The sequence below is a fragment of the Pleurodeles waltl genome, chromosome 8 (genome assembly GCF_031143425.1).
Source record: "Pleurodeles waltl isolate 20211129_DDA chromosome 8, aPleWal1.hap1.20221129, whole genome shotgun sequence".
NCBI lineage: Eukaryota > Metazoa > Chordata > Amphibia > Caudata > Salamandridae > Pleurodeles > Pleurodeles waltl.
In genome coordinates this window covers 167,719-192,759 of record NC_090447.1, presented here as the reverse complement: position 1 = coordinate 192,759, position 25,041 = coordinate 167,719, and the positions used below count along the sequence as shown (strand labels likewise).

General features: G+C 51.6%; 1 protein-coding gene across 1 annotated transcript in view; it reads left to right on the top strand.

The window, feature by feature from the left end:
- LOC138249647 (NXPE family member 1-like) overlaps positions 1 to 25,041 on the top strand; it is a 266,774-nt gene that overhangs the window by 90,841 nt on the left and 150,892 nt on the right. Inside the window, exon 2 of the mRNA XM_069203592.1 lies at positions 24,581 to 24,726. Coding sequence (XP_069059693.1) covers positions 24,634 to 24,726 — 93 coding nt within the window. The 5' untranslated portion in view covers positions 24,581 to 24,633. The remainder of the gene's footprint in view (positions 1 to 24,580; positions 24,727 to 25,041) is intronic.

The following is a 25,041-nucleotide window of genomic DNA, read 5'->3' as shown; positions in this document are numbered from 1 at the left end:
GGTCTTGACATCCTACTCTGTCTTCTTCCTAGATCTCAGGCCTTTCTTGCGGGGTGGTTCTTGTTCTGCAGGGGGTGGGGTCCGGGTGGGCCGTTGCTGTTGTGTCGGGGCATCCTGACCACTAGCGCCGTCGGAGGTGGTGGGCTGTTCTTCCTCCATGCTAGTGGCAGGGGCCCTTTGGGGGGCCACATGGTCCCGCAAAGTGGTGACAATCTGGTTGAGTGCCACCGCCATTGTACCCATTGCGGAACTGATGCTGCGCAGTTCTTCCCGGAACCCCATATACTGTTGCTCCTGCAGAAGCTGGATCTCCTGGAACCTGGCCAGGACCGTCGCCATCGTCTCTTGGGAGTGGTGGTACGCTCCCATGATGGTGGTGAGGGCCTCTTGGACAGTGGGTTCCCTAGGCCTGCCCTCCCTCTGTCGCACAGCAGCCCTCCCAGTTCCCCTTTGTTCCTGGGCCTCTGTCCCCTGGACGGTGTGCCCACTACCACTGCCCCCAGGTCCCTGTTGTTGTTGGGGTGGTGGGTTACCCTGGGTGCCCTGTACTGGTAGACACACCGCTGCTTGACCTGTCCTGGAGACAGAGGCATGGGCCCGCTGGGTGGGTGCTGTGCTGGTGTTTCCAGAGGGGGGTAGGTCTGCTGTGGCCTGGGGCTGCCTGAGGGTAATCGACTGTCCAGAGGTCCCCGATGGTCCGGGCTGGTCATCAGGTTCTAGGTCGACAGAGCTGCTGTCATCACTGGGGGCATGTTCTGGGGGTGGGATGGACAATTCTGGACCCTCCTGGCCGGTGTGTTGGCGTTCGGGCCCTGCAGGGGTAAAAGAGTATGGTTATTGCTTCTGTGTGTGCCATGGCGTGCGATTTGTGGGTGCCCTTGTCCCCCAGTGCTGGCATTCCCTTGTGGGAGGAGTTGTGAGGGTGGTTTGTGGGGGGGGATGGGTATGTGCAGTGGTCATGCTTAGGGGATGGGTGTCCATGGTTTGTGTTGGCATTCAGGGGTTGGTGTTGGGTTGGGTGGGTTGTGCTGGTGAGACATTAGCAGGGAGGATGTGTGCTGGGGGGTTGGGGGTGAGGGTGGGGGTGTGGGTTGGCATGCTGGTGGTTGGGGGGGGATGAAGTAGTTGAGATTAGACTTACCAGAGTCCATTCCTCCGCCTACTCCAGCGAGGCCCTCAGGATGCAGGATGTTAAAGACCTCTTGCTCCCATGCTGTGAATTCGGGTGGAGTGGGGGGGGGCGGGCCGCCGCCAGTCTTCTGCACAGCGATGTTGTGTCTTGACACCATCAACCGCACCTTCCCCCGTAGGTCGTTCCAGCGCTTTCAGATGTCTTCCCGATTTCTGGGATGCTGTCCCACAGCGTTGACCCTGTCGACGATCCTTTGCCATAGCTCCGCCTTCCTGGCTATTGTGGTGTGCTGCACCTGTGTGCCGAAGAGCTGGGGCTCTACCCTAATTATTTCCTCCACCATGACCCTGAGTTCTTGGTCCGAGAACCTGGGGTGTCTTTGGGGTGCCATGGGGTGGTATGGATGAGGTGTGGGGTGGTGTTTGTGGTGATGAGTGTGGTGGTGTGTGGTGTTTTGTGCGTAGATGTGGAGTGGGTGATGATGTTGGGTTCCTGTGTGTGTTGTGGTTTGCGTTCCCTGTGCTCTCTCTCTGTGTATTGCGCCTTGTCTCTGAATTTCGATTTGTGGGGATTTGTGGGTGATGTGGGTGTGTGTTTTATATTGTGATGGGTGTGTGGGAGTGTTGTTTGTATGTGTATCAGGTGTGTGTATTTTGAATTGTCCAATGTGGTTGTGTTTTGTAAATGTGTGTGTATTTTGACCGCGGCGGTGTGTACCTCCAATGGAATACCGCGGTTGAAAGACCGCCGCGTGGATTCGTGGGTTGGAATGGCATGGGCGTATTTCTGTTGGCGTGACGGTGGAGGTTTGGTCATCTCCAGTTTATCGCTGACCGCTGATGTGGCGGCCTTCAGTGGAGGTCGGGTTTTTGGCGGTTTGGCAGTTGTGGGTCAGAATGACCGTGGCGGTTTACCGCGGCGGTGTTATGGCGGACTTCTGGCCGGCGGTAAGCGACTTTTACCGCCGAGGTCAGAATGACCCCCTAGGTGTAGCAGTAGGGGTTGTAGTGGTAGGAGGCTTGGTGCTTTTCTTTGGACAACTGGGATCTGTTGTCCAATGGCCTTTTATTTTACATAAATAGCACCATGGTTTCTTTTCTTTGTTTTGATTGGAAGAGGATTTGGGCCCACCACCCCCACCAGAGTGTTTTTGTGGGCCTGATGAAGACTCATTTTTAGATTTGTCCCCACCCTTGTCAGAAGACTTACCATCCTTCTTCTTATTGCCATCTTTGTCACCCCATGTATGAACTTTTCTGTTCACCCTTGTTCTGACCCATTTGTCTGCCTTCTTTCCCAATTCTTGGGGAGAGGTCAGATCAGAGTCCACCAAGTACTGGTGCAACAAATCAGACACACAATTATTACGAATATGCTCTCTCAGGATCAAGTTATACAGGCTTTCATAATCAGTAACTTTACTGCCATGTAACCACCCCTCCAAGGCCTTCACTGAATGGTCAACAAAATCAACCCAGTCTTGTGAAGACTCCTTTTTGGTCTCTCTGAACTTCATCCTGTACTGTTCAGTGGTTAAGCCATAACCATCCAGGAGTACATTCTTAAGAACTGTAAAATTATTGGCATCACTTTCGTTCACAGTAAGGAGCCTATCCCTACCCTTTCCACTAAATGATAGCCATAGGATAGCAGCCCACTGCCTTTGAGGGACATCCTGTACAACACAGGCCCTCTCAAGTGCAGCAAACCACTTGTTAATGTCATCCCACTCCTTATAAGGGGGAACTATCTTGTGCAGATTCCTAGAATCAAGCTCTTTTGCAGGATGACTATTGGGAATACTGCTGCTGCCACCATGGGTTTCTAAACCCAATTTCTGTCTTTCCTTCTCTATTTCTAAAGACTGTCTATCCAAATCCAGCTGTTGCTTCCTGAGCTTCAGTCTAGTTTGTTCCACTCTCAATCTATTGAGCTCCCTTTCTAACAATCTGTCATCAGGGTGGGTGGGAGGGACATGCCTTGAAACAGAAGTGTGGTGAGAATGAACAGAAGGAGACCCATCCCTTACAGAAGGCATCCTAACAGCTTGGTTAACAGAAACATCACTTCTACTGTGGTGAGAAGAAATACTCTTGCTATGATGTGAAACAACACTATCAGTATGGTGTGAATCTACATCAGTACCAACTATGCTAGGCTGTCTAGTAATGGGCAGGCTAGGAAGTTTCTTTCCTGAATCTTTTTCTAGGGGAGTCCCTGGATCAGATTGTGAACCATTAGCCACTTTTTCAACAGAGTGGGCCCCTTTGGCCTTATCCTGTTCTATAAGCATGTTAACCAACAATTCTCTTCGGGGATTCTTCCCTACACTCAAACCTCTCTGTATGCAGAGACTCCTTGCTCCTTTCCAGCTAAGGTGATCATATGCAAGTTTGTACAGATCAACAGTTTGGCCTGTGCCAGACATTTTAGACAATGTTTAAGTGACAGAAAAAGAGAGAAAACGTTTTTCAGAACTTTTAGAAAGACAGAAAAAAAACTTTTAAAACTTTTTAAGAACTTTTAGAAAGTTTAGAGGTACTTCTCAGCACTTAGAAAAGAGTGAAAAGAGGAAATGCAACTTTTTGGTTAGGTGTACATGCACTGAACTTGTTTTGTATATTTTTCTCTTATGAAAAGTACAATGACAAAAGTGGTAAGTAGTTACAAAGCACTTATCCCACCACTGCACAACCAATGTAGGAGGCTGGACTGGCTTGTAGTGAGTACCAAGGGGTATTTACACCTTGCACCAGGCCCAGGTATCCCTTATTAGTGTATAGGGTGTCTAGCAGCTTAGGCTGATAGATAATGGTAGCTTAGCAGAGCAGCTTAGGCTGAACTAGGAGATGAGTGAAGCTCCTACAGTACCACTAGTGTCACTTGCACAATATCATAAGAAAACACAATACACAGATATACTAAAAATAAAGGTACTTTATTTTTATGACAATATGCCAAAGTATCTCAGAGTGTACCCTCAGTATGAGGATAGCAAATATACACAAGATATATGTACACAATACCAAAAATATGCAGTATAGTCTTAGAAAACAGTGCAAACAATGTATAGTTACAATAGGATGCAATGGGGACACATAGGGATAGGGGCAACACAAACCATATACTCCAAAAGTGGAATGCGAACCACGAATGGACCCCAAACCTATGTGACCTTGTAGAGGGTCGCTGGGACTATTAGAAAATAGTAAGGGTTAGAAAAATAGCCCACCCCAAGACCCTGAAAAGTGAGTGCAAAGTGCACTAAAGTTCCCCAAAGGACAAAGAAGTCGTGATAGGGGAATTCTGCAGGAAAGACACAAACTAGCAATGCAACAACGATGGATTTCCAGTCGAGGATACCTGTGGAACAAGGGGACCAAGTCCAAAAGTCACAAGCAAGTCGGAGATGGGCAGCTGCCCAGGAAATGCCAGCTGTGGGTGCAAAGAAGCTGCTACTGGACAGTAGAAACTGAGGATTCTGCAGGAACGACAAGTGCTAGAGACTTCCCCTTTGGAGGATGGATCTCCCACGCTGTGGAGAGTCGTGCAAAAGTGTTTTCCCGCCAAAAGACGGTCAACAAGCCTTGCTAGCTGCAAATTGTGTGATTAGGGTTTTTGGATGCTGCTGTGGCCCAGGAGGGACCAGGATGTCGCCAATTGCGTCTGGGGACAGAGGGGGCGTCGAGCAAGACAAGGAGCCCTCTCAGAAGCAGGCAGCACCCGCAGAAGTGCCGGAACAGGCACTACGAAGAAGAGTGAAACTGTGCTCACCCGAAGTTGCACAAAGGAGTCCCACGCCGCCGGAGGACAACTTAGAAAGTCGTGCAATGCAGGTTAGAGTGCCGTGGACCCAGGCTTGGCTGTGCACAAAGGATTTCTGCCGGAAGTGCACAGGAGCCGGAGTAGCTGCAAAAGTTGTGGTTCCCAGCAATACAGTCTGGCGTGGGGAGGCAAGGACTTACCTCCACCAAACTTGGACTGAAGAGTCACTGGACTGTGGTAATCACTTGGACAGAGTTGCTGGATTCAAGAGACCTCGCTCGTTGTGCTGAGAGGAGACCCAGGGTACCGGTAATGCAGTTCTTTGGTGCCTGCGGTTGCAGGGGGATGATTCCGTCAGCCCACGGGAGATTTCTTCGGAGCTTCTAGTGCAGAGAGGAGGCAGACTACCCCCACAGCATGCACCACCAGGAAAACAGTCGAGAAGGCGGCCAGATCAGCGTTACAGAGTTGCAGTAGTCGTCTTTGCTACTTTGTTGCAGTTTTGCAGGCTTCCAGCGCGGTCAGCAGTCGATTCCTTGGCAGAAGGTGAAGAGAGAGATGCAGAGGAACTCTGATGAGCTCCTGCATTCATTATCTAAGGAATTTCCCAAAGCAGAGACCCTAAATAGCCAGAAAAGAGGGTTTGGCTACTTAGGAGAGAGTATAGGCTAGCAACACCTGAAGGAGCCTATCAGAAGGAGTCTCTGACGTCACCTGCTGGCCCTGGCCACTCAGAGCAGTCCAGTGTGCCAGCAGCACCTCTGTTTCCAAGATGGCAGAGGTCTGGAGCACACTGGAGGAGCTCTGGGCACCTCCCAGGGGAGGTGCAGGTCAGGGGAGTGATCACTCCCCTTTCCTTTGTCCAGTTTCGCCCCAGAGCAGGGCTGACGGGTCCCTGAACCGGTGTAGACTGGCTTATGCAGAAATGGGCACCATCTGTGCCCATGAAAGCATTTCCAGAGGCTGGGGGAGGCTACTCCTCCCCTGCCTTAACACCTTTTTCCAAAGGGAGAGGGTGTAACACCCTCTCTCTGAGGAAGTCCTTTGTTCCGCCATCCTGGGCCAAGCCTGGCTGGACCCCAGGAGGGCAGAAACCTGTCTGAGGGGTTGGCAGCAGCAGCAGCTGCAGTGAAACCCCTGAAAAGGCAGTTTGGCAGTACCAGGGTCTGTGCTACAGAAAACTGGGATCATGGGATTGTGCCAACTATGCCAGGATGGCATAGAGGGGGCAATTCCATGATCATAGACATGTTACATGGCCATATTCGGAGTTACCATTGTGAAGCTACACATAGGTAGTGACCTATGTGTTGTGCACGCGTGTAATGGTGTCCTCGCACTCACAAAGTCTGGGGAATTTGCCCTGAACAATGTGGGGGCACCTTGGCTAGTGCCAGGGTGCCCTCACACTAAGTAACTTTGCACCTAACCTTTACCAGGTAAAGGTTAAACATATAGGTGACTTATAAGTTACTTAAGTGCAGTGGTAAATGGCTGTGAAGTAACGTGGACGTTATTTCACTCAGGCTGCAGTGGCAGGCCTGTGTAAGAATTGTTAGAGCTCCCTATGGGTGGCAAAAGAAATGCTGCAGCCCATAGGGATCTCCTGGAACCCCAATACCCTGGGTACCTCAGTACCATATACTAGGGAATTATAAGGGTGTTCCAGTATGCCAATGTGAATTGGTGAAATTGGTCACTAGCCTGTTAGTGACCATTTGGAAAAAAATGAGAGAGCATAACCACTGAGGTTCTGGATAGCAGAGCCTCAGTGAGACAGTTAGTCATAACACAGGTAACACTTTCAGGCATACTTATGAGCACTGGGGCCCTGGCTGGCAGGGTCCCAGTGACACATACAACTAAAACAACATATATACAGTGAAAAATGGGGGGAACATGCCAGGCAAGATGGTACTTTCCTACAGTTGCCCACTGTTACATCCTGGGGAGTGCAAAGCCACAGTCTCACAAGTCTCTACAGTGGGTGGGTTGCCCACTGTTACATCCTGGGGAGTGCAAAGCCACAGTCTCACAAGTCTTTACAGTGGGTGGGTTGCCCACTAGACCATCGTGGGGAATGCAAAGCTACATTTTCGCAAGTATCTGCAGTTCTCTACTGGTACTGGGTGAGACTGGTGCCCAGACAGGATGAGTCACCCCGTGAAAGTTTATGTCCCGTCACTGTCCCAGCTGCACATGGGATAAGGATGCCTGATGTGGCGGCCTATTCATACCCACACGGTGTTTGCCTTGTTCAGCGGTCTTCACCATGGCGGTCTTTGCCCTGTTCAGCGGTGCTTAGCCATGGTAGTCTTTGCCCTGTTCAGCGGTGCTTAGCCATGGTGGTCTTTGCCCCGTTCAGTGGTCTTCACCATGGCGGTCTTTGCCCTGTTCAGCGGTGCTTAGCCATGGCAGTCTTTGCCCTGTTCAGCGGTGCTTAGCCATGGCAGTCTTTGCCCTGTTCAGCGGTCTTCACCATGGCGGTCTTTGCCCTGTTCAGCGGTGCTTAGCCATGGCAGTCTTTGCCCTGTTCAGCGGTCTTCACCATGGCGGTCTTTGCCCTGTTCAGCGGTCTTCACCATGGCGGTCTTTGCCCTGTTAAGCGGTCTTCACCATGGCAGTCTTTGCCCTGTTCAGCGGTGCTCTGACATGCAGGTTCGGATACTGACATTGGTGTGTGGCATGACGATCTCCCCACTGGACATTGGTGTGTGGCATGACGATCTCCACACTGGACATTGGTGTGTGGCTTGACGTTCCATCATTGCCCAGCGGGGCTGTGGGATCCTGGTCCCTCCTGGGCTGTGACTCCGGCGGTGGTCTCCTGAGCAGTAACGATACTTGTGCCCTCCTGGGCTGTGACTCTGGCGGTGGTCTCCTGACCAGTAACGATACTTGGGCCCTCCTGGGCTGTGACTCTGGCGGTGGTCTCCTGACCGGTAACGATACTTGGGCCCTCCTGGGCTGTGACTCCGGCGGTGGTCTCCTGACCAGTAAAGATACTTGGGCCCTCCTGGGCTGTGACTCCGGCGGTGGTCTCCTGACCAGTAACGACGGTGCTGGCGGTTGTGTCTGGACCGCCGTAAATAATGGCGCACTTCTCCGCTGTGACACTCACAACAGGCTGGGCAGACTTCCTCGGGACCTTCCCCACCTTCTTTGGAGTTACAGCTGACTCACCAATCGCCTTCGATCCCATTTCAGTTGTTGTCCCACCAGGAGTCTTGACACGGTCCCGTCGTCCACTCTCCAATTTAAGAGCCTTTACAGGGGGTGGGCTGCCAGTGCCTTGGCTCCGGGTCCTACTGCCTGCCCTGGTGGACGGTGCACTCCAAAAACCTGGAACACGCACCACTGGCACTGGAGGCTTTTTGGCTGAGGCGCTACGACGGGACTGATGAACTGGAGGGGGGTGGGGGCAAACAGGTCAATTTGACATAGGGACAGTTTCTGACGGACACTGGGATGGGTAGCTGGAGGGTGTCTGGGAGTGGATGTAGAGGAGGTGGTTGTAGGAGGTGTCACTTTAGGTGTTTTGGGTGCAGGTGCAGGTACTGGAGGCTGTCGTGAGGTGGATGGATGTTGGGTGAGTGATTGCCGGCGTTTGGGTACTTTGGGAGGGGGCGTCACAGACACACTGGGAGAGGACAAAGGGGACGTGTAAATGGCAGTGGAGGTGGTGAGTGCAGGTGAGCGGCTTGTGGTGCTGGAGGTCCTCGTGCGAGTCCTAGTGCCTGTAGATGTGGTGCATGCAGGTGTGTGTGTAGACGACACTGGGAGGGAGGAGGGAGAAGAGGAGGAGGGGGACACAGTGGAGACAGTGGATGTTGCTGTGTCTGTATGGGTGTGATGCTTGTGTGAGTGCCTGTGGTGTGTGTGGTGCCTATGTTTGCTTGAGCTACTTTTGGGTGTTGACTTGTGTGCCTGCTGGTCTGTAGGTGTGCTTGGGATGGGCTGGGGTACAGGGGATTGGGTCTGGGTGGAGGAAGTTGGAGGGGGGAGGCTGGACACAGGGACAATGGCGGCCCTCAGTGCTGAGGCCAGAGATTGCAGGGTTCGCTGAAGGACAGCCTGACCAGAATGAATGCCTTCCAGGAATGCATTACCGTGTTGCAACTCTCGTTCTACACCCTGAATGGCATTCACAATGGTAGACTGCCCAACAGTGAGTGACCTGAGGAGGTCAATGGCCTCCTCACTGAGGGCAGCAGGGGTGACTGGGGCAGGGCTTGAGGTGCCTGGGGCGAAGGTGATGCCCACTCTCCTGGGTGAGCGGGCACGGGACGAACGCTGAGGGGCTGCTGGGAGGGTGGGGCTGGTAGGGGAGGTGGCGGCTGTACCTGTAGAAGTGGGGCGCACAGATGGTGCCGCCACCACAGGGGAGCTCACATCGGCAGACGAGTCCGTGTCGCTGGTTGGTGATCCTGTGGCTGACGTGAAGCTCCCCTCGCCCTCCGTCCCACTGGTGCTTTCAGAGTCTGTGGTGTGGCCCTCCATGGCCATGTGGGATGCAGCTCCCTCGTGCTCCGATGCCACTGTACCTTCGCCTGATGATGCTGATGTACAAAAGGACAGGGAGAGCAGGAAAAGGGGGGGAGACAGAAGAAAAAGAGTTTTAGTGCATGGCATACCGCTACCGTTGGCGGACAAGACAGACGCACACCCCCATGCATTACGCCGTGCTCCTGCCCTCTGCACATGCAATTTCTGGGATATGGCCTACATGGCAATGGTAGAAATCTGCGCACATGGATGGCAAAGGGGCAACTATACATCAACTTGCCTCTGTTCTTAGCTGGGGTAGTTTCCCACATGGCCTACATTACGGAGGGGCCTTGCCTACCTAACTCGCCCTGGTCTAGGGACACCCACAGCCCACCTCCCCTACCCAGACACCTCCAATGCACGCAAAGTCCACAGAATGAGGTTGTACTCACCCCCTTGTGTCTGCTGTGATGTCCTTAAGCCCCCATGCAACTCCGGGTAGGCCACCGCCAGGATCCGGAACATCAGTGGGGTCATCGTGCGACGGGCACCCCTCCCATGTTGGGAGGCCATCCCCAGCTGAGCCTCCGCCGTCTTCTTGCTGCAGCGGCGAATGTCCTCCCATCTCTTCCGGCAGTGGGTGCCCCTTCTCTGGTGGGCCCCCAGGGTCCGGACTTCCTTGGCGATGGCACGCCAAATGTCCCTCTTCTGGTGGGCGCTGACCTACATGACATGCACAAGGAAAGAGGAACAGTCATTACCTACTGCTCCGTCAATGTGAGTGGCCCCCTCCCAACTCAGTCCATGTGGCCCATTCATCCCCATGCATTTCTGTTGTAAGAACTCTGCCCCCTTCCCTCTCCCACATAGCTCTGTCCACCCAGGCCTAGCCCATCCAACGTGCTCCCTGTGTACTAACCTGTTGGTCTGGAGGACCGTAGAGTAGCGTGTACTGGGGGAGGACCCTATCCACAAGTTTCTCCAACTCCTGTGCAGTGAAGGCAGGGGCCCTTTCCCCAGACACAGCAGCCATCGTCGCTTCCAGACCGAGGTCACAGCAGCACTAGCAGTGTAGGTCCTCTCCTGTCGAAGGTCAGGTATCTAGTGATTGAAGAGATAGAAAATGGTGGTGACGTCCGCGGCGGTGACGTCCGCGGCGGGGCGCATCATCACCGCCAGCGCACCTGTTCATTGGCTCCTGGGACCCATAGGGTCCAATGTTAAACAATGCAGCATTGCGCCGCGCTCTATGACCGCCTACCGCAACGGTGTCCAACGCCAGCGCAGTTACCCCACAATTCCATTGTCCTAGTTTAGAGGTCAGGCAGCCGCCATTTCAGGGGCCCACATGGCTTCATTTACTACTGCGTCACACATACCTAGGCCTACACTCAAAACATTTCCCGGATGGGTTAATTGTCTGTTGTAGTCTTGTGTGTGACTTTGGGTGCATACCTGGAGGTATGGTGACAGTTTCTTCGCTGTTGTCCTTCTTAGGCACCGTAAGTTGGGACATATTGGAAGATGGCGGAATCCGCCGGTGTACCGACCGCTGGTGAACCTGTTGACAATGGAAGAGAGACATTTGATCGTGACCTACCGGTTCGACCGTGCCACAATCCAGGAACTATGTACCCAGTTGGAGCCAGACCTGATGTCACCAATCTGCCATCCGACTGGAATCCCCCCTGACGTTCAGGTGCTGTCAGTGCTCCATTTCCTTGCAAGTGGGTCATTTCAGACTACTGTGGCCATGGCATCAGGGATGTCCCAGCCTATGTTTTCCAATGTGTTGTCCAGAGTGTTGTCTGCCCTGCTGAAACACGTAAGGAGATACATCATTTTCCCTGAGGTGGAGGATTTGCCTACAGTGAAAGGTGACTTCTATGCCCTTGGACATATCCCGAACGTCATAGGTGCCATTGATGGGACCCATGTAGCTCTGGCCCCCCCCGCAGGAGTGAACAGGTGTACAGGAACAGGAAGAGTTATCATTCCATGAATGTCCACATGGTCTGTTTGGCAGACCAGTACATCTCGCAGGTAAATGCTATGTTCCCTGGCTCAGTGCATGACACCTACATCCTGCGGAATAGCAGCATCCCTGATATGATGGGTCAACTCCAGAGGCACGTGTATGGCTATTGGGGGACTCTGGTTACCCCAACCTGTCCTGGCTATTGACCACAGTGAGGAATCCCAGGACCAGGGCAGAGGAACGGTACAATGAGGCCCATGGGCAGACTAGGAGGGTGATCGAACGCACCTTTGGCCTCCTGAAGGCCAGGTTCAGGTGCCTCCATATGACAGGTGGGTCCCTATTCTATTCACCGAAGAAGGTGTGCGACATCATCATCACCTGCTCCATGCTCCATAATTTGGCATTGCGACGCCAGGTGCCTTTTCTGCAGGAGGATGATCCAGATGACGGTGTTGTAGCAGCGGTGGAGCCTGTGGAGCCTGTGGACAGTGATGAGGATGAAGCTGATGAAGAAGAAAACAACAACAGGGACTCAGTCATACAGCAATATTTCCAGTGAGACACAGGTGAGTACATTTTCAGGTTTAACATAACATTAACTTTCACACGTCTACCTCTATCCTGTACCTACATTTCACTCACTATTTGTTGACTGAGTTGACCCCTTCCATTTCAGTTTCACAAATGTGGTAACCTATGTGTCAACAGCTTGCACCCTTGAAAGGCTTGTGATGTGTGACATTGGTATGTTGGACTTCCAATGGGTAACCATTTTTGACACTGTAATTGACTATATAAAGTTCAAAATCATTGACTGACTCCAGTTTTATTGGTGTTTCAAGGGTGTTTATTTAAGTGCATAACAATGAAGGGGGGTTGTGAAATGGGGATGGGTTATGGTGGAAGAATGTCCATGGCAGAGTCCAGTCCATTAGTCTCACAGGTACATTGCACATCTGGCCATTGGAAGTGGAGCTGGGGCAGTTCCGATTTGGACAGGGTAACAAAGTGGTACAGTGGGGGGACAATCAGGGTGGTCTTATTTCCTGGCGGGGGTCTTGCCATCTTACTCTGTCCTGTTCCTGGATCTCAGGGACCGCTTTTGTGGTGGTTGTCTGTCTGCAGGGGGTGGGGTGCTGGTGTGTTGGTCCTGTGGCGGGGCATCCTGTCCACTAGCGCCGGCGGAGGTGGTGGGCATTTCATCGTCCTGGCTAGTGTCAGGGGCCCCTTGGAGTGCCACGGTGTCCCTCAAGGTCTTTTGCATGTCTGTCAGCACCCCTACAATGGTGCCCAGGGCAGAGCCGATGGTCCTGAGCTCCTCCCTGAACCCCAAATACTGCTCCTCCTGCAGACGCAGGGTCTCCTGCAACTTGTCCAGGACCGTTGCCATCGTCTTCTGGGAGTGGTCTGCTCCCATGATGGAGGAGAGGGCCTCGTTGAGAGTAGGTTCCCTTGGCCTGTCCTCCCTCTGTCGCACAGCAGCCCTCCCAGTTCCCCTGTGTTCCTGTGCCTCCGTCCCCTGGACCGTGTGCCCACTACCACTGCCCCCAGGTCCCTGTTGTTGTTGGGGTGTTGGGTTAGCCTTGGTGCCCTGTAGTGGTGGACACACCGCTGATTGACCTGTCCTGGGTAGGGAGGTATGGGCCCACTGGGTGGGTGCTGTGCTGGTGTTACCAGAGGGTGGAAGTTCAGTGTTGGGCTGTGGCTGGGCAAGGGGAACCGACTGTCCTGAGGCCCACGATGGTCCGGGCTGGTCATCAAGATCCAGTAGGGCAGAGCTGCTGTCGTCACTGTGGGCCTCTTCTGGGGGTGGAGTGGTGTTGTCTGGACCCTGTGGTGTGGTGACGTTCCTTCGGGTTCCTGCGGGGGTATAAGTACATGATTATTGCATGTGTGTGTTTCATGGTGTGCAATGGTTGGGTGTGCGTGTACACCAGTGCAGGCATTCCTGTGTGGGGGCTTGTGTGCTGATGGTTGGGGGGTGTTCTGGGTATGTGCAGTGGGCATGCTTTAGTGATGGGTATCCATGCTTAGTTGTGTCATACAGGTCTTGGTGTTGGGATGGGTGGTTGGTGTTATGGGTACATTAGTGAGGAGTTAGGGTGATAGGGGAGGGTGTGAGGGTGTGGGTGTGTGATAGCATGCAGGTAAGGTGGGGGATATGATAGTTAAGATTTGACTTACCAGTGTCCGTTCCTCCAACGACTCCTGCGAGGCCCTCCGGATGCAAGATGGACAAGACTTGCTCCTCCCATGTTGTTAGTTGTGGAGGAGGAGGTGGGGGTCTGCCGCCAGTCCGCTGAACCACGATGTGGTGCCTGGATACTGTGGAACGCACCTTCCCCCGTAGGTCGTTCCACCTCTTCCTGATGTCCTCCCTATTTCTTGGATGCTGTCCCACAGTGTTGAACCTGTCGACTATTCTTTGCCATAGCTCCATCTTCCTGGCTATGGATGTGTGCTGTACCTGTGAGCCAAATAGCTGTGGCTCTACCCGTAGGATTTCCTCCACCATGACACTGAGCTCCTCTTCAGAAAAGCGGGGGTGTCTTTGGCGTGCCATGGGGTGGTGTGTGTGATGTGTGAGGTGGTGTATGTGGTGATAAGTGTGGTGAGTGTAGTGGTATGTGGTGTTTTGTGCGTGGATGTTGTGTGGGTGATGGTGTAGTGTGCCTCTGTGTGATGGGGTTCTCTATTCTGTGCTGTCTCTCTCTGGCCTTCTCTCTAATTTTGGGTCATAAGGGTTTTTGGGTGATGTGGGTGTGTGTTTTATATTGTGTTGGGTGTGTGGGAGTGTTGTTTGTATGTGTATCAGGTGTGTGTATTTGTAATTGTCCAATGTGGCGGTGTTTTGTATATGTGTGTGTATTTTGAGCGCGGCGGTGTGTACCGCCAATGGAATACCGCAGTTGAAAGACCGCCGCTTGGATTCATGGGTCGTAATAGCATGGGCGTGTTTCTGTTGGCGTGGAGGTGGAGGATTTGTTTCCGCATGTTTATCGCTGACCTTTGATGTGGCGGTATTGTGTGAGTGTCTGAATTTCGGCGGATTCCGTGATGTGTGTCATAATAGCTGTGGCGGTCTACCGCGGCCGCGGCGGTGTATTGGCGGTCTTCTGCACGGCAGTAAGCGCCTTTTACCGCCAATGTTGTAATGACCCCCCAAGGGGGTTATTACAACTTTGGAGGAGGTGTTAATCCGTCCCAAAAGTGACGGTAAAGTGACGGATATACCACCAGCCGTATTACAAGTCCATTATATCCTATGGAACTCGTAATACGGCTGGTGGTATATCCGTCACATTTGGGACGGATTAACACCTCCTCCAAAGTTGTAATAACCCCCCAACTGACTTGGCCCCAGCCCTATAGACCCTCCAACTTCTGAAGCCTTGCTACAAAATGGAAACGCATCCTACAGGACCAGCGACCTCTGAAAAGCCCCCAGAGGACTGCCTGCACCCCAGAGACCAAGAACTCCGGTGGACAGTGACCCTGTCCAGGAAGAAACTCCAACATAGGACTCCAGAACTGCCCCGGATCCGCAAGTCCTGCCCACTCTGCACCCGACACACACAGCCTGTGTCCAGGTGGCCCAACCAACTAGGGTTGGTCCCCAGGTGATTCTGACCTAGTGTCCACCCTGGGTTGAGCCCTCCTGCCCAACACTACGACACCTGCAGCTGAAATCCGGAGGACCCCCCTGACAGCGACAGAACTGGACGAAGATTCCCGACACCAAAAGATACCCCTGCAACCACAGCACCCTGCCCCTGGGGAATTCGACCTTCAGTGCAGCAATGTCCAGCAGGCGGCCCTGCTCCCTGTCCAGCCTTTGGTTTTCCGGAACCAACCCCCTGGACTTTTCCAGCAGCATCTTTGTGACCTCCGTATCCCCGCTATAGGAAAGCATTGGGAGCCCGACCCTGTGTTTGCACCCTGCACCCGGCCACCCCTGCACCGCTGAGGGTGTGTGTTTGGTGCTGACCTGTGGTCCCCCTGGTGCTCCTCTAATCCCCCAAGGGCAACCCTCCGTAGCCCCATGTACTTACCTGCAAGCAGGCCTGATTCTCAGTGCCCCAGTCTCCATAGGAGCCAATATTAAATCGACCTCAACTTTGACCTCTGCACCCGGCCTGCCCCAGGTTGCTGGTGGTGGATGTTTGGGGTTAACTTGAACCCTAACCTGGGGACATCCTAACCCCTGGAGACTGGAACTGTAAGTCATGTACTTACCTCTAAACTGTGCTACCCTTTCTTCACCACAGAACAGTTTCTGAAAATTGCAGTGTCAACTTTTAAAACAGATGATTGCTATTTGTTTGAAAACCCTTTAACTTACCAATTTGAAACAAAGTGGTATTAATACATATGTTGGATACTTACTTGCAAATGTGCTTACCTGCAACTTGAATCTTGTGGTTCTAGAAATAAATTAATAAAGTATATTTTTGCTAAATAAAAACCATTGGCCTGGAGTTAGTCATTGAGTGCGCACTTCATTTATTGCCTGTGTGTGTGTACAACAAATGCTTTGCACTACCCTCTGTAAAACCTAGCTGCTCGTCCACCCTACCACAAAAGAGAGCATTAGTATTATCTACTTTAGCCTCTGTTAAACCTCTGGGGAACCCCTGGACTCTGTGCATATTATATCTCATTTTGATATAGTATATACAGAGTCAGCTTCCTATGGCATCTTTTTCTGCTGACCATCTCGTGTATTTCCCCCCTCTGTGATCACTCCCTTCCTCCTCAGTGTTGCTTGCCCCCACTCACCATACCTCGTCCATATTGCTTGCCCTCCCACACTTACCTGCCTCCTTCTGTTGCTGTTCATGTTGCTTACTCACACCTGCCCTCCTTCCTTTGATGTCCGTGTTGGTGTTTGCCACAGCTCCTCCCTCCAACCCTCTTTTATCCATGTGCTTGCTCAAAGCTCCTACCCCAACCCCATTTGTTCATATTGCCCGACTCACCCTCCCTCCCTCAGTAAAAGAAAGTGTTAGTTTTCAATTTCTTCACACTACCTCTGTTGTCGGTGTTGCCCCCCCATGTCCTCCGTCTGTGTTGCCCGCTATCCTCCCACTGTGTCAGCAATAAAAAAACTAAAAACTCCATGCAGCCAGTGTTCACCGTGTCATATCTCTTTTTCTAAAGCTTCAGTAATGCTGCAGAGCAGCCGTGTTGCTGTACAACGTGGCTAAAAAACACAGCGATGAAACCAATAGCTCTCTTGTAGGCGAGAGCTATTGGCTTTGCCACAGCTTTATTAATATCCCCTCCACCAGTTACTCTGTTGCACTCCCAACCTTCCCCACGTACCTCCTCCTAGTCTCTGCCTTCTCACCGTTCACCAGTGCCCCTTATGCTGGGCACCACTATTGGCTTTGCCAAATCCTTATGCTTTTAAAATGCATTGAGTAAGCCAGGAGCAACAACCATCCTTTCTAAAAGTATAGAAAACAGAAGATGGTGGACATGCTGCATCACTCAAAGTGTTATCAAAATGCCTTGGCCATCTGGAAAGTATAGAAAACACAGTTTTCTATACTTTGAAGATAGCGACCATGTTATATTTTGTAAAATGGTGTTGCACCATGGCGGCCATCTTGAATGTATAGGAAACAAGGGCCCAGATTTTTCAGCGCCCCCCTACCGGCACCTAATGACAACATGGTTGCGGCGCATTTAACATACGGCACACCATGGCAATAGTTAGGACAATAGTGTCAAAAATGTTGATGCTAGTGTAGCAAAGTGCAAGGAGGCCGATTGATTACAATGGGTATGTCATGTTAAGGCCTGCCCTTGAGGAGGCATTAAAAATTACGCCTAAAATGATGCAGTGAACTCTTGTAGATTTCACTGCACCATCTTTGTGGGCCTCCTAATGCTGGAATGCGCCCTTGCATATATTATGCCTGCCTGAGGCATCATGTGGCGCAAGGGGTCGCAAAGTGGCATAATGCATGCATTGCGCCACTTTGTAAATATGGCCCGGCGAAACTTGTCTCCTTGAGCCACATTGGCGTAAAAAATGACACTAATGTGGTGCAAGGAGCCCCTATGCCTTCTTAAATCTGGCCCAATGTTTCAACATTTTCTGAAACACCAGTTGCTGTCAATGATGCAGCTTAACTACATGCTTCATTGACACATAGGGCCTGATTACAACTTTGGAGGAGGTGTTAATCCGTCCCAAATGTGACGGATATACCACCAGCCGTATTACGATTTCCATAGGATATAATGGACTCGTAATACGGCTGGTGGTACATCCGTCACTTTACCGTCACTTTTGGGACGGATTAACACCTCCTCCAAAGTTGTAATCAGGCCCATAATTCCCTGGTGATGGATATAGTAATTGCAGTCTGTCACTTAGTCCTGACCTCAAAAATCATTTACACAATACCAAGCCTTGATGTAGATAATATGTTTGTAACATACAAGAGAAATTGGAGTATCTGTTCATTTGTTGACAACATCATTAAACATACTTGCCAGACACTGAGGGGCGTAATTATGAGCACCTTGCGCACAACTGCTTTGATCCTCCACTTCTGAACATGTCTTCTGGAGCCTCCTCAGCTTTCCACACTAAAGTAGGAGGAGATACAATTAAAAAGGAAAGATGTAATTGAAGTGTATTACGTTTGTTCGGAGCCTGTCCTCAGACAACCTTTGTGAAGCTTTCTCGGCCGTTGCCTGGGACTGGTGCATTATGGGATGACTTGCCAGATGCATTAGCTGGAAGGAAGTCTGACAGCGCTCTACCTGTTCTTATCACATGTGTTTCTTCTCAGGAGATCCATGCTTGACTTTTTTTTTAGGTCTCAACTACAAATGGCCTTAGGTCTCTGTTGAGCCTGCTTGCAGGTAGGTTGCTGCCCGCTTTGCCTTCCGCGCCACCACCACCTTTTGCCGTTCACTCTTTCTTCCCTTTTTCCCGCCGCTGCGTCCCCTGCGGCCCCTCCCGGCTCCCCCTCGTTCTCTCACCGTCTTTTGCTTCCCTTTTTCCAGCCGCTGCGTCCCCTGCAGCCCCTTCCGCCTCCCTCCTCGTTCTCTCACCGTCTTTTGCTTCCCTTTTTCCCGCCGCTGCATCCCCTGCGGCCCCTCCTGCCTTCCCCCTCGTTCTTGCGCCGTCCTTCACTTCCCTTTTTCCCGCCGCTGCGTCCCCTGCGGCCCCACCCCCCAGCCCTTTAATTGGACGAACCCTCCCACCTCCCAGCTGCCACTCCCACCCTCCACTCCTCTTATGGAAGCTACGGCGCGGCCGCGCAGCCTGTCTGCGCCCGTCTGTGCCTGGGCCGTGCCCAGTGCCACCCCCCCGGTCCACGAGACCCCTGCGCCTTCAGACGCCGCTACACGGCCGACCAACTCAACGCCCTCAACCCCGGCCGCACCACAGCATGCTCCCAGTACTCACCAAGGACCACCCACGGACCCTTTGCATGCCGTGCCTGCAAATTCACCTGCAACAGAAAAAGGAAACCTACAAAGACCGTAACAAACTACCTCCACTGCATACTCCTCAAAACCCGCTCCGCACGCAAGCACGCCATCGAGCTCTGGGACCTGCTCGACTCCACCGCCCCAGCCGTAGCCTTCCTGACCGAAACCTGGTGGAACGACTCCTCGGCGCCCGACATTGCAATAGCCATCCCGGATGGCTACAAGATCATCCGTAGGTACCGCAACAACAGAACCGGAGGAGGCATAGCCATCGCCCACAAATCCTCCCTCAAAGTCAACACCCACACCGACGACTCCCTCAAGACCGCCGAACACCTACACTTCCGAATCCACACCGACCCCAACACCACTCTCAGAGGAACGCTCATCTACAGACCCCCCGGACCATGAGCACCATTCAGCTAATCCCTCGCCGACCTCACCAGCACCCACGCACTCACCTCAACGGATTACATCCTCCTCGGAGACCTAAATTTCCACCTGGAGAACAACAATGACACCAACTCCACTACTCTGCCAACCACGGCCTCAGACAACTCGTCAACACACCAACCCACATCGCCGGCCACACACTTGATCCCATCTTCTCCTCAAGCACCCACATCACCTTCAACCATACCACTGTACTCCACTGGACCGACCACCACTGCATCCACTTCACCTACAAAAAACATACCGAGCACCATCACACCCAACAACCACCCCGCCGATGCTGGAACAAAGTTACGGAAGACCAGCTTACCAACGCCCTCATCCAGAACCCACCCTCCGACTCCACCGACCCAGACACCGCCGCCAACAACCTCACCCTGTGGATCAACGACTGCACCAACACCCTCGCGCCACTCAAAAAACCCACTGACAACCAAGCCAGAAGAAAAGCCACCTGGTTCACCGACGAGCGGCTAAATTCCAAACGCGACTGCTGGAAGCTAAAAAAGGAATGGCTCCTAAAACGCACACCTGACAGCCTCTCAAGCCCAAAAGGATGCCACCCGCAAGCACCACCAACTCATCAGACAAGCCAAACGATCCCACTGCAAAGACCGCCTGGACAACAACGTACATGGCAGCAAAGAGCTCTTCAGCATCGTGAAAGAACTCTCCAACCCCAGCGCCAACATCAACGACATCCCTCCATCCCAAGAACTCTGCAACGCACTGTCCACCTTCTTCTACCGGAAGATCATCAACATCCACAACAGTTTTGACGCCACTCCCACGCCAGACCCCACCCCCGAACACTCCACCTGTGCAAACCACCTGACCTCCTGAACCAACGTGAGCGACACAGAGACACGCAAGATCATGAACTCCATCCACTCAGGATCTCCGTCAGACCCCTGCCCACACCACGTATACAACAAAGCCAACACCACCATCTCCCCCCAACTACGGAAGGTCATTAACATCTCCTTAGAAACAGTGACATTCCCTGAAAAATGGAAACACGCCGAAATCCGCTCCCTCCTCAAGAAACCCAAAGCAGACCCCAACGACCTCAAAAACTTCTGACCCATCTCCCTGCTCCCCTTTCCGACCCATCTCCCTGCTCCCCTTTCCAGCAAAGGTGATTGAAAAAATCGTCAACACACAACTAACCACCTCGAAGTCAACGGCATCCTAGACCCCTCCCAGTCCGGCTTCAGACGAAACCACAGCACCGAAACTGCCCTTCTCGCCGCCACAGACGACATCAGACGACAAATGGAGAACGGCGAAACATCAGCCTTAACCTCCTGGACCTATCTGCCGCCTTCGACACAGTCTGCCACCGCACCCTGGAATCACGCCTCCACAAAACCGGAATTCAAGGAAAAGCCCTTGACTGGATCGTCTCATTCCTCTCTGGCAGAACCCAGAGAGTCCGCCTTCCCCCCTTCCGCTCCAAAGCCACCGACATCATCTGCAGCGTCCCCCAAGGCTCATCCCTCAGCCCGACGCTGTTCAACATCTACATGGCCCCCCTCGCACAAGTGGCTGGACAACACAACCTCAACATTCTCACCTACGCCGGCAACACCCAGCTCATCCTCTCACTCACCAAAGACCCGCGCACCGCCAAAACCAACCTCCACGAGGGGATGAAATCCATCGCCGAATGGATGAGAATCAGCTCTCTGAAACTGAACTCGGACAAGACGGAGGCCATCATCCTCGGATCCACCCCCTCCGCCTGGGACGACTCCTGGTGGCCCACCGCACTAGGAACCCCACCGACACCGACTAACCACGCTTGCAACCTGGGCTTCATCCTCGACTCCTCCCTCACCTTGTCTAAACAGGTCAACGCAGTTTCCTCCTCCTGCTACAACACACACCGCATGCTCTGCAGAATCTACAAGTGGATCCCGACAGAAACAAGAAGAACAGTGACACAGGCCCTCATCAGCAGCAGGCTGGACTATGGCAACGCACTCTACACAGGCATCCCAGCGAAAGACTTACTACGCCTCAAACGCATACAAAACACCTCCGCCCGACTGATCCTCAATGTACCCCGCCACAGCCACATCTCCCACCACCTGAGAAACCTTCACTGGCTCCCCGTGGACAAAAGGATCACTTTCAAGCTTCTTACCCACGCTCACAAAGCGCTCCACGATGCCGGACCAGCCTACCTAAACAACAGACTCAGCTTCTACACCCCCACCCGTCAGCTCTGCTCCTCTAACCTCGCCCTCGCCGTCGTCCCCCGCATCCGAAGAAAGACCTCCGGCGGCAGATCCTTCTCATACCTCGCCGCCAAAACCTGGAACACCCTCCCCACCAACCTGCGACACACTCAAGACCTACTCACCTTCAGAAGACTCCTCAAGACCTGGCTCTTTGACCAGTAACACCAGCTCCCCCCCCAGCGCCTTGAAACCCTCAAGGGTATGTAGTGCGCTTTATAAATCCAATGATTGATTGATTGATTGATTGACCAGACCTATTGCGAGAAAGTGGATTATTAGTTGGGTTTGATGGTAGTCTACTACAAATAATAGGTTCAGTAAAGTTTTCAGTAATTTAAATCAGAGCTCAACCACAGACGGCTATGGCCCAGAACAGATAGACTAATTAAAAAAAAGTGCAAACCATTTGGAAGTACAAAACATTTAAAATGTTGTTAAAATGTTAATAATATAATATAATAAAAATCTCAACCCAACTTATAAAAATAGATAATATCTTAATGAACAAGACTTAGGTGCCATGTAAGGCCAACTGCGATGGAGCATGGGTTAGCACTGAAACCAGTTGGGAATTTTACCTTCTGACCAGTCGCGGCTCGCAGCAAGCAGAAGGGGCGGGGCGGCAGCTCCTCCATCTTCTCGCTGCCAGCACAGGTTCCCAGCCTGCCCTGCGTCCAATCCTGACACTACTCAAAGCAGCGTCAGGGTTGGCTGAGAGCTCCCAGGCAGACTGGAGCCAGTGCAGGATCTCTCCAGCCCAGCATCTGTGTTGCTTGGCTGGAGAGATCCTACTGTGCATGTGTGTTTGGCCAGCCCGAGATGGCCGACCAAACACACATGCGCTCTGAGGGGTAGTGCACTCCCCCTCACTGCTCGTCACCTCTGTGGCCCCACCCTTTTACCAAAAAATGATAATAAACACAGTTTATTATTGTTTTTTTTTTTAAACGTTTGCAGCTGCTGGTGGGTTGGTTTGGGGAATCGATGTTCCTCCTCCCTAATGGAGGAATCACCCCTGCTTCTTACTCTGAAATGGAAGTCAAAAATCTTCAGCAGGGCAAAGCAGTAGGCTGTGGCTGAGAAGGTTTGCATGAAGCTGGCTAGCCATCGGACAACGACCTAGTGAAGATGTTGACTTTTGGCAGGAAAGCTCAGAGCAGGAGAAATTAAAAATTCGCGCCCAAGAAAGGTCCCTCACTGGCTGGGCATTTTTGATGACTTCACCCAGTGAAGATTTCTACCTTTGGATTCAGTCACTTTTTTGGTTCTTTAATTCCTCAAGTAGGGCAAAACTGCAGACTGTATCCGAATGGGGCTTCAGAAGGCCAGACACATTTGCCATGGCGTGTTGCTGAAAAGGATTTGCTGATGCGGAAAAGCTCCTAGCAGAAGCAACCTGAATCTCTGACCCATCAGCAACTCACTTTTGAGAGATTGACTTGGCAGGTTGGTCTGGTTCTCCAGGCAAAAAGTCTTTAATAGCTTTTCAATCCCAAGCTTTACGGTTTGGCTGGAGGAGTTCACACTGACACCAGCCAAGGGTTCAAGGACCTCAAGCACAGCACTGGGGGGTTGGGCATCTCTCCAACAGACGTCCAGCAGAGTCTGGGGTGAGCCCAGTTGGAAATGATCAGCTGGGCTCTTCTATGAATGTGGGTCTCTTGCAGCCTTTGTGTCCCTGTAGCTCAACAGGAGGTCTGCCAACTGACCATTGGAGCCCTCTTCTTAGTCCTGGGTAGAGGTGGGAACAGGTCCATCCCTGAGGATGCTCCTCACAGGTCTCAACAGCATGTGCAAACCTACTTCTGTCTTCCACAGGTCCAGTAGTGATCCAAATAGGGTGCCCCATTTATGCCTGGCACTAGCCCGTGGGCAGAGGCAATCCCTGGCCCCTTCCTTACCAATGGGAAAAAAAATCCCTGGGGAAACTGTACCCACCTTAGCAGTATTCGTTGGGTGCCCTACAGAAAACAATCCCAAAGTGCTCCTCTTTAACTAAAATAAGATGGCAGGACCTTTCCTACCTTGTGCAGAGCTCCTGTGCCCACCCAAGAGGTGTGGTCAGGGAAATGAGCAAACCCTTCCCTCTGGTCACTGAAAATTAATTCTGGAGGCAGCTCCTCTCCCACTGGGATTGGAGGGTGGCTGGCTAGAAGGACACTAGAGGGGGAAGACCCAGGTGTGAGCTACATGTGCCAGTGACAGGGTAGGCATCGTTTGAAGCTCAGGAAGAGGCTGAGTGTAGCCAAAAGCCATCCTGCCCACGGAATAAAACCTTTAGTATAAACTCAATACAGGCCTATAATATAAAGTAAATACAGACCTGAAGTATACAAATAACATAAAGCCAACACAGTCTTATTATATAAATACAATACAAACCTACAATATGAAGCAAATGCATACCTACAATATAAAGTCAATACAGACCTATAATATAAAGTCAATACAGACCGATAACATAAAGTCAATACAGACCTAAAATAGAAAGTTGATACAGAGCTATATTATAAGGTCAATACAGACATATAATATAAAGTTAATACTCATATATATTATAAAGTCAACACAGGTCTAAAGTATAAATCAGTACAGACCTATAAGATGAAGTTGATAAAGAGCTATCGAATGAAGTCAGTATAGAGCTGTAATATAATGCAAATGCAGGCATATATTTTAAAGTCCCTACAGACCTATGATGTAAAGTCAATACAGACCTATAGTATAAAATCAATGCAGATATATAAAATAAAGCAGATACAGGCATATAGTACAATGTCAATACAGACCTAGAGTATAGCAAGGATACAAAGGTGAAAAGTTTCAGGTGAAGGAATATGTTTGAAAGTCTCAGGCAAACTATGGCTAGTCAATTAAGTCACCAAGGAAGGGGGTCTTTTTGCTTTCACAATGACTGTTATGTCATGTAATAAACAGTGGCAGCTGCTTACTTTCAAGGAATCAAAAGTGCTTACTCTTTTAACCAATGTTAAGAAATGGTGATAACAGAAAGTACAAATGTCACTGTAACTAAGGTCCTGTGCTTCTTCCCTGCAGCAAGAAACGTCTTTGCAAACTCAGCAGAGGGTCACACACTGCTTCTGTGAGGCATGATGAAGAAGGTGGTCATGGTGGGAGTGGTCACTATTACGGTCATTCTTCTGATTTACTACATGATCCAAACGCGTCCTTTCTTCGCACAAGTATGTACATTTCATAATGTTTCATTGGGCATTTTCCAATATGCTTCATTATTGTTTTCAAACTCTGTCAGGTGTATTCCCTCTTCAGTCTCTCTTCTTACTTTATAAATGCTATAAGTGCCCTGTTTGGGTCTCAGTTGGACCCCCTTGTGTTTCTCCAGCTTTAACCCCTCTGGGATGTCTTCAATCCCCTCTACTGTGTTAGTGTCCGGTCTCCCTCCAAGACCTTTTTGGACCTTCTCTTTCTGGGACTCGGTGTCCCTTCATCCAAGCCTCCTCTATCCTCCAGATACTTGGCCTCCTGTTGCACCATTC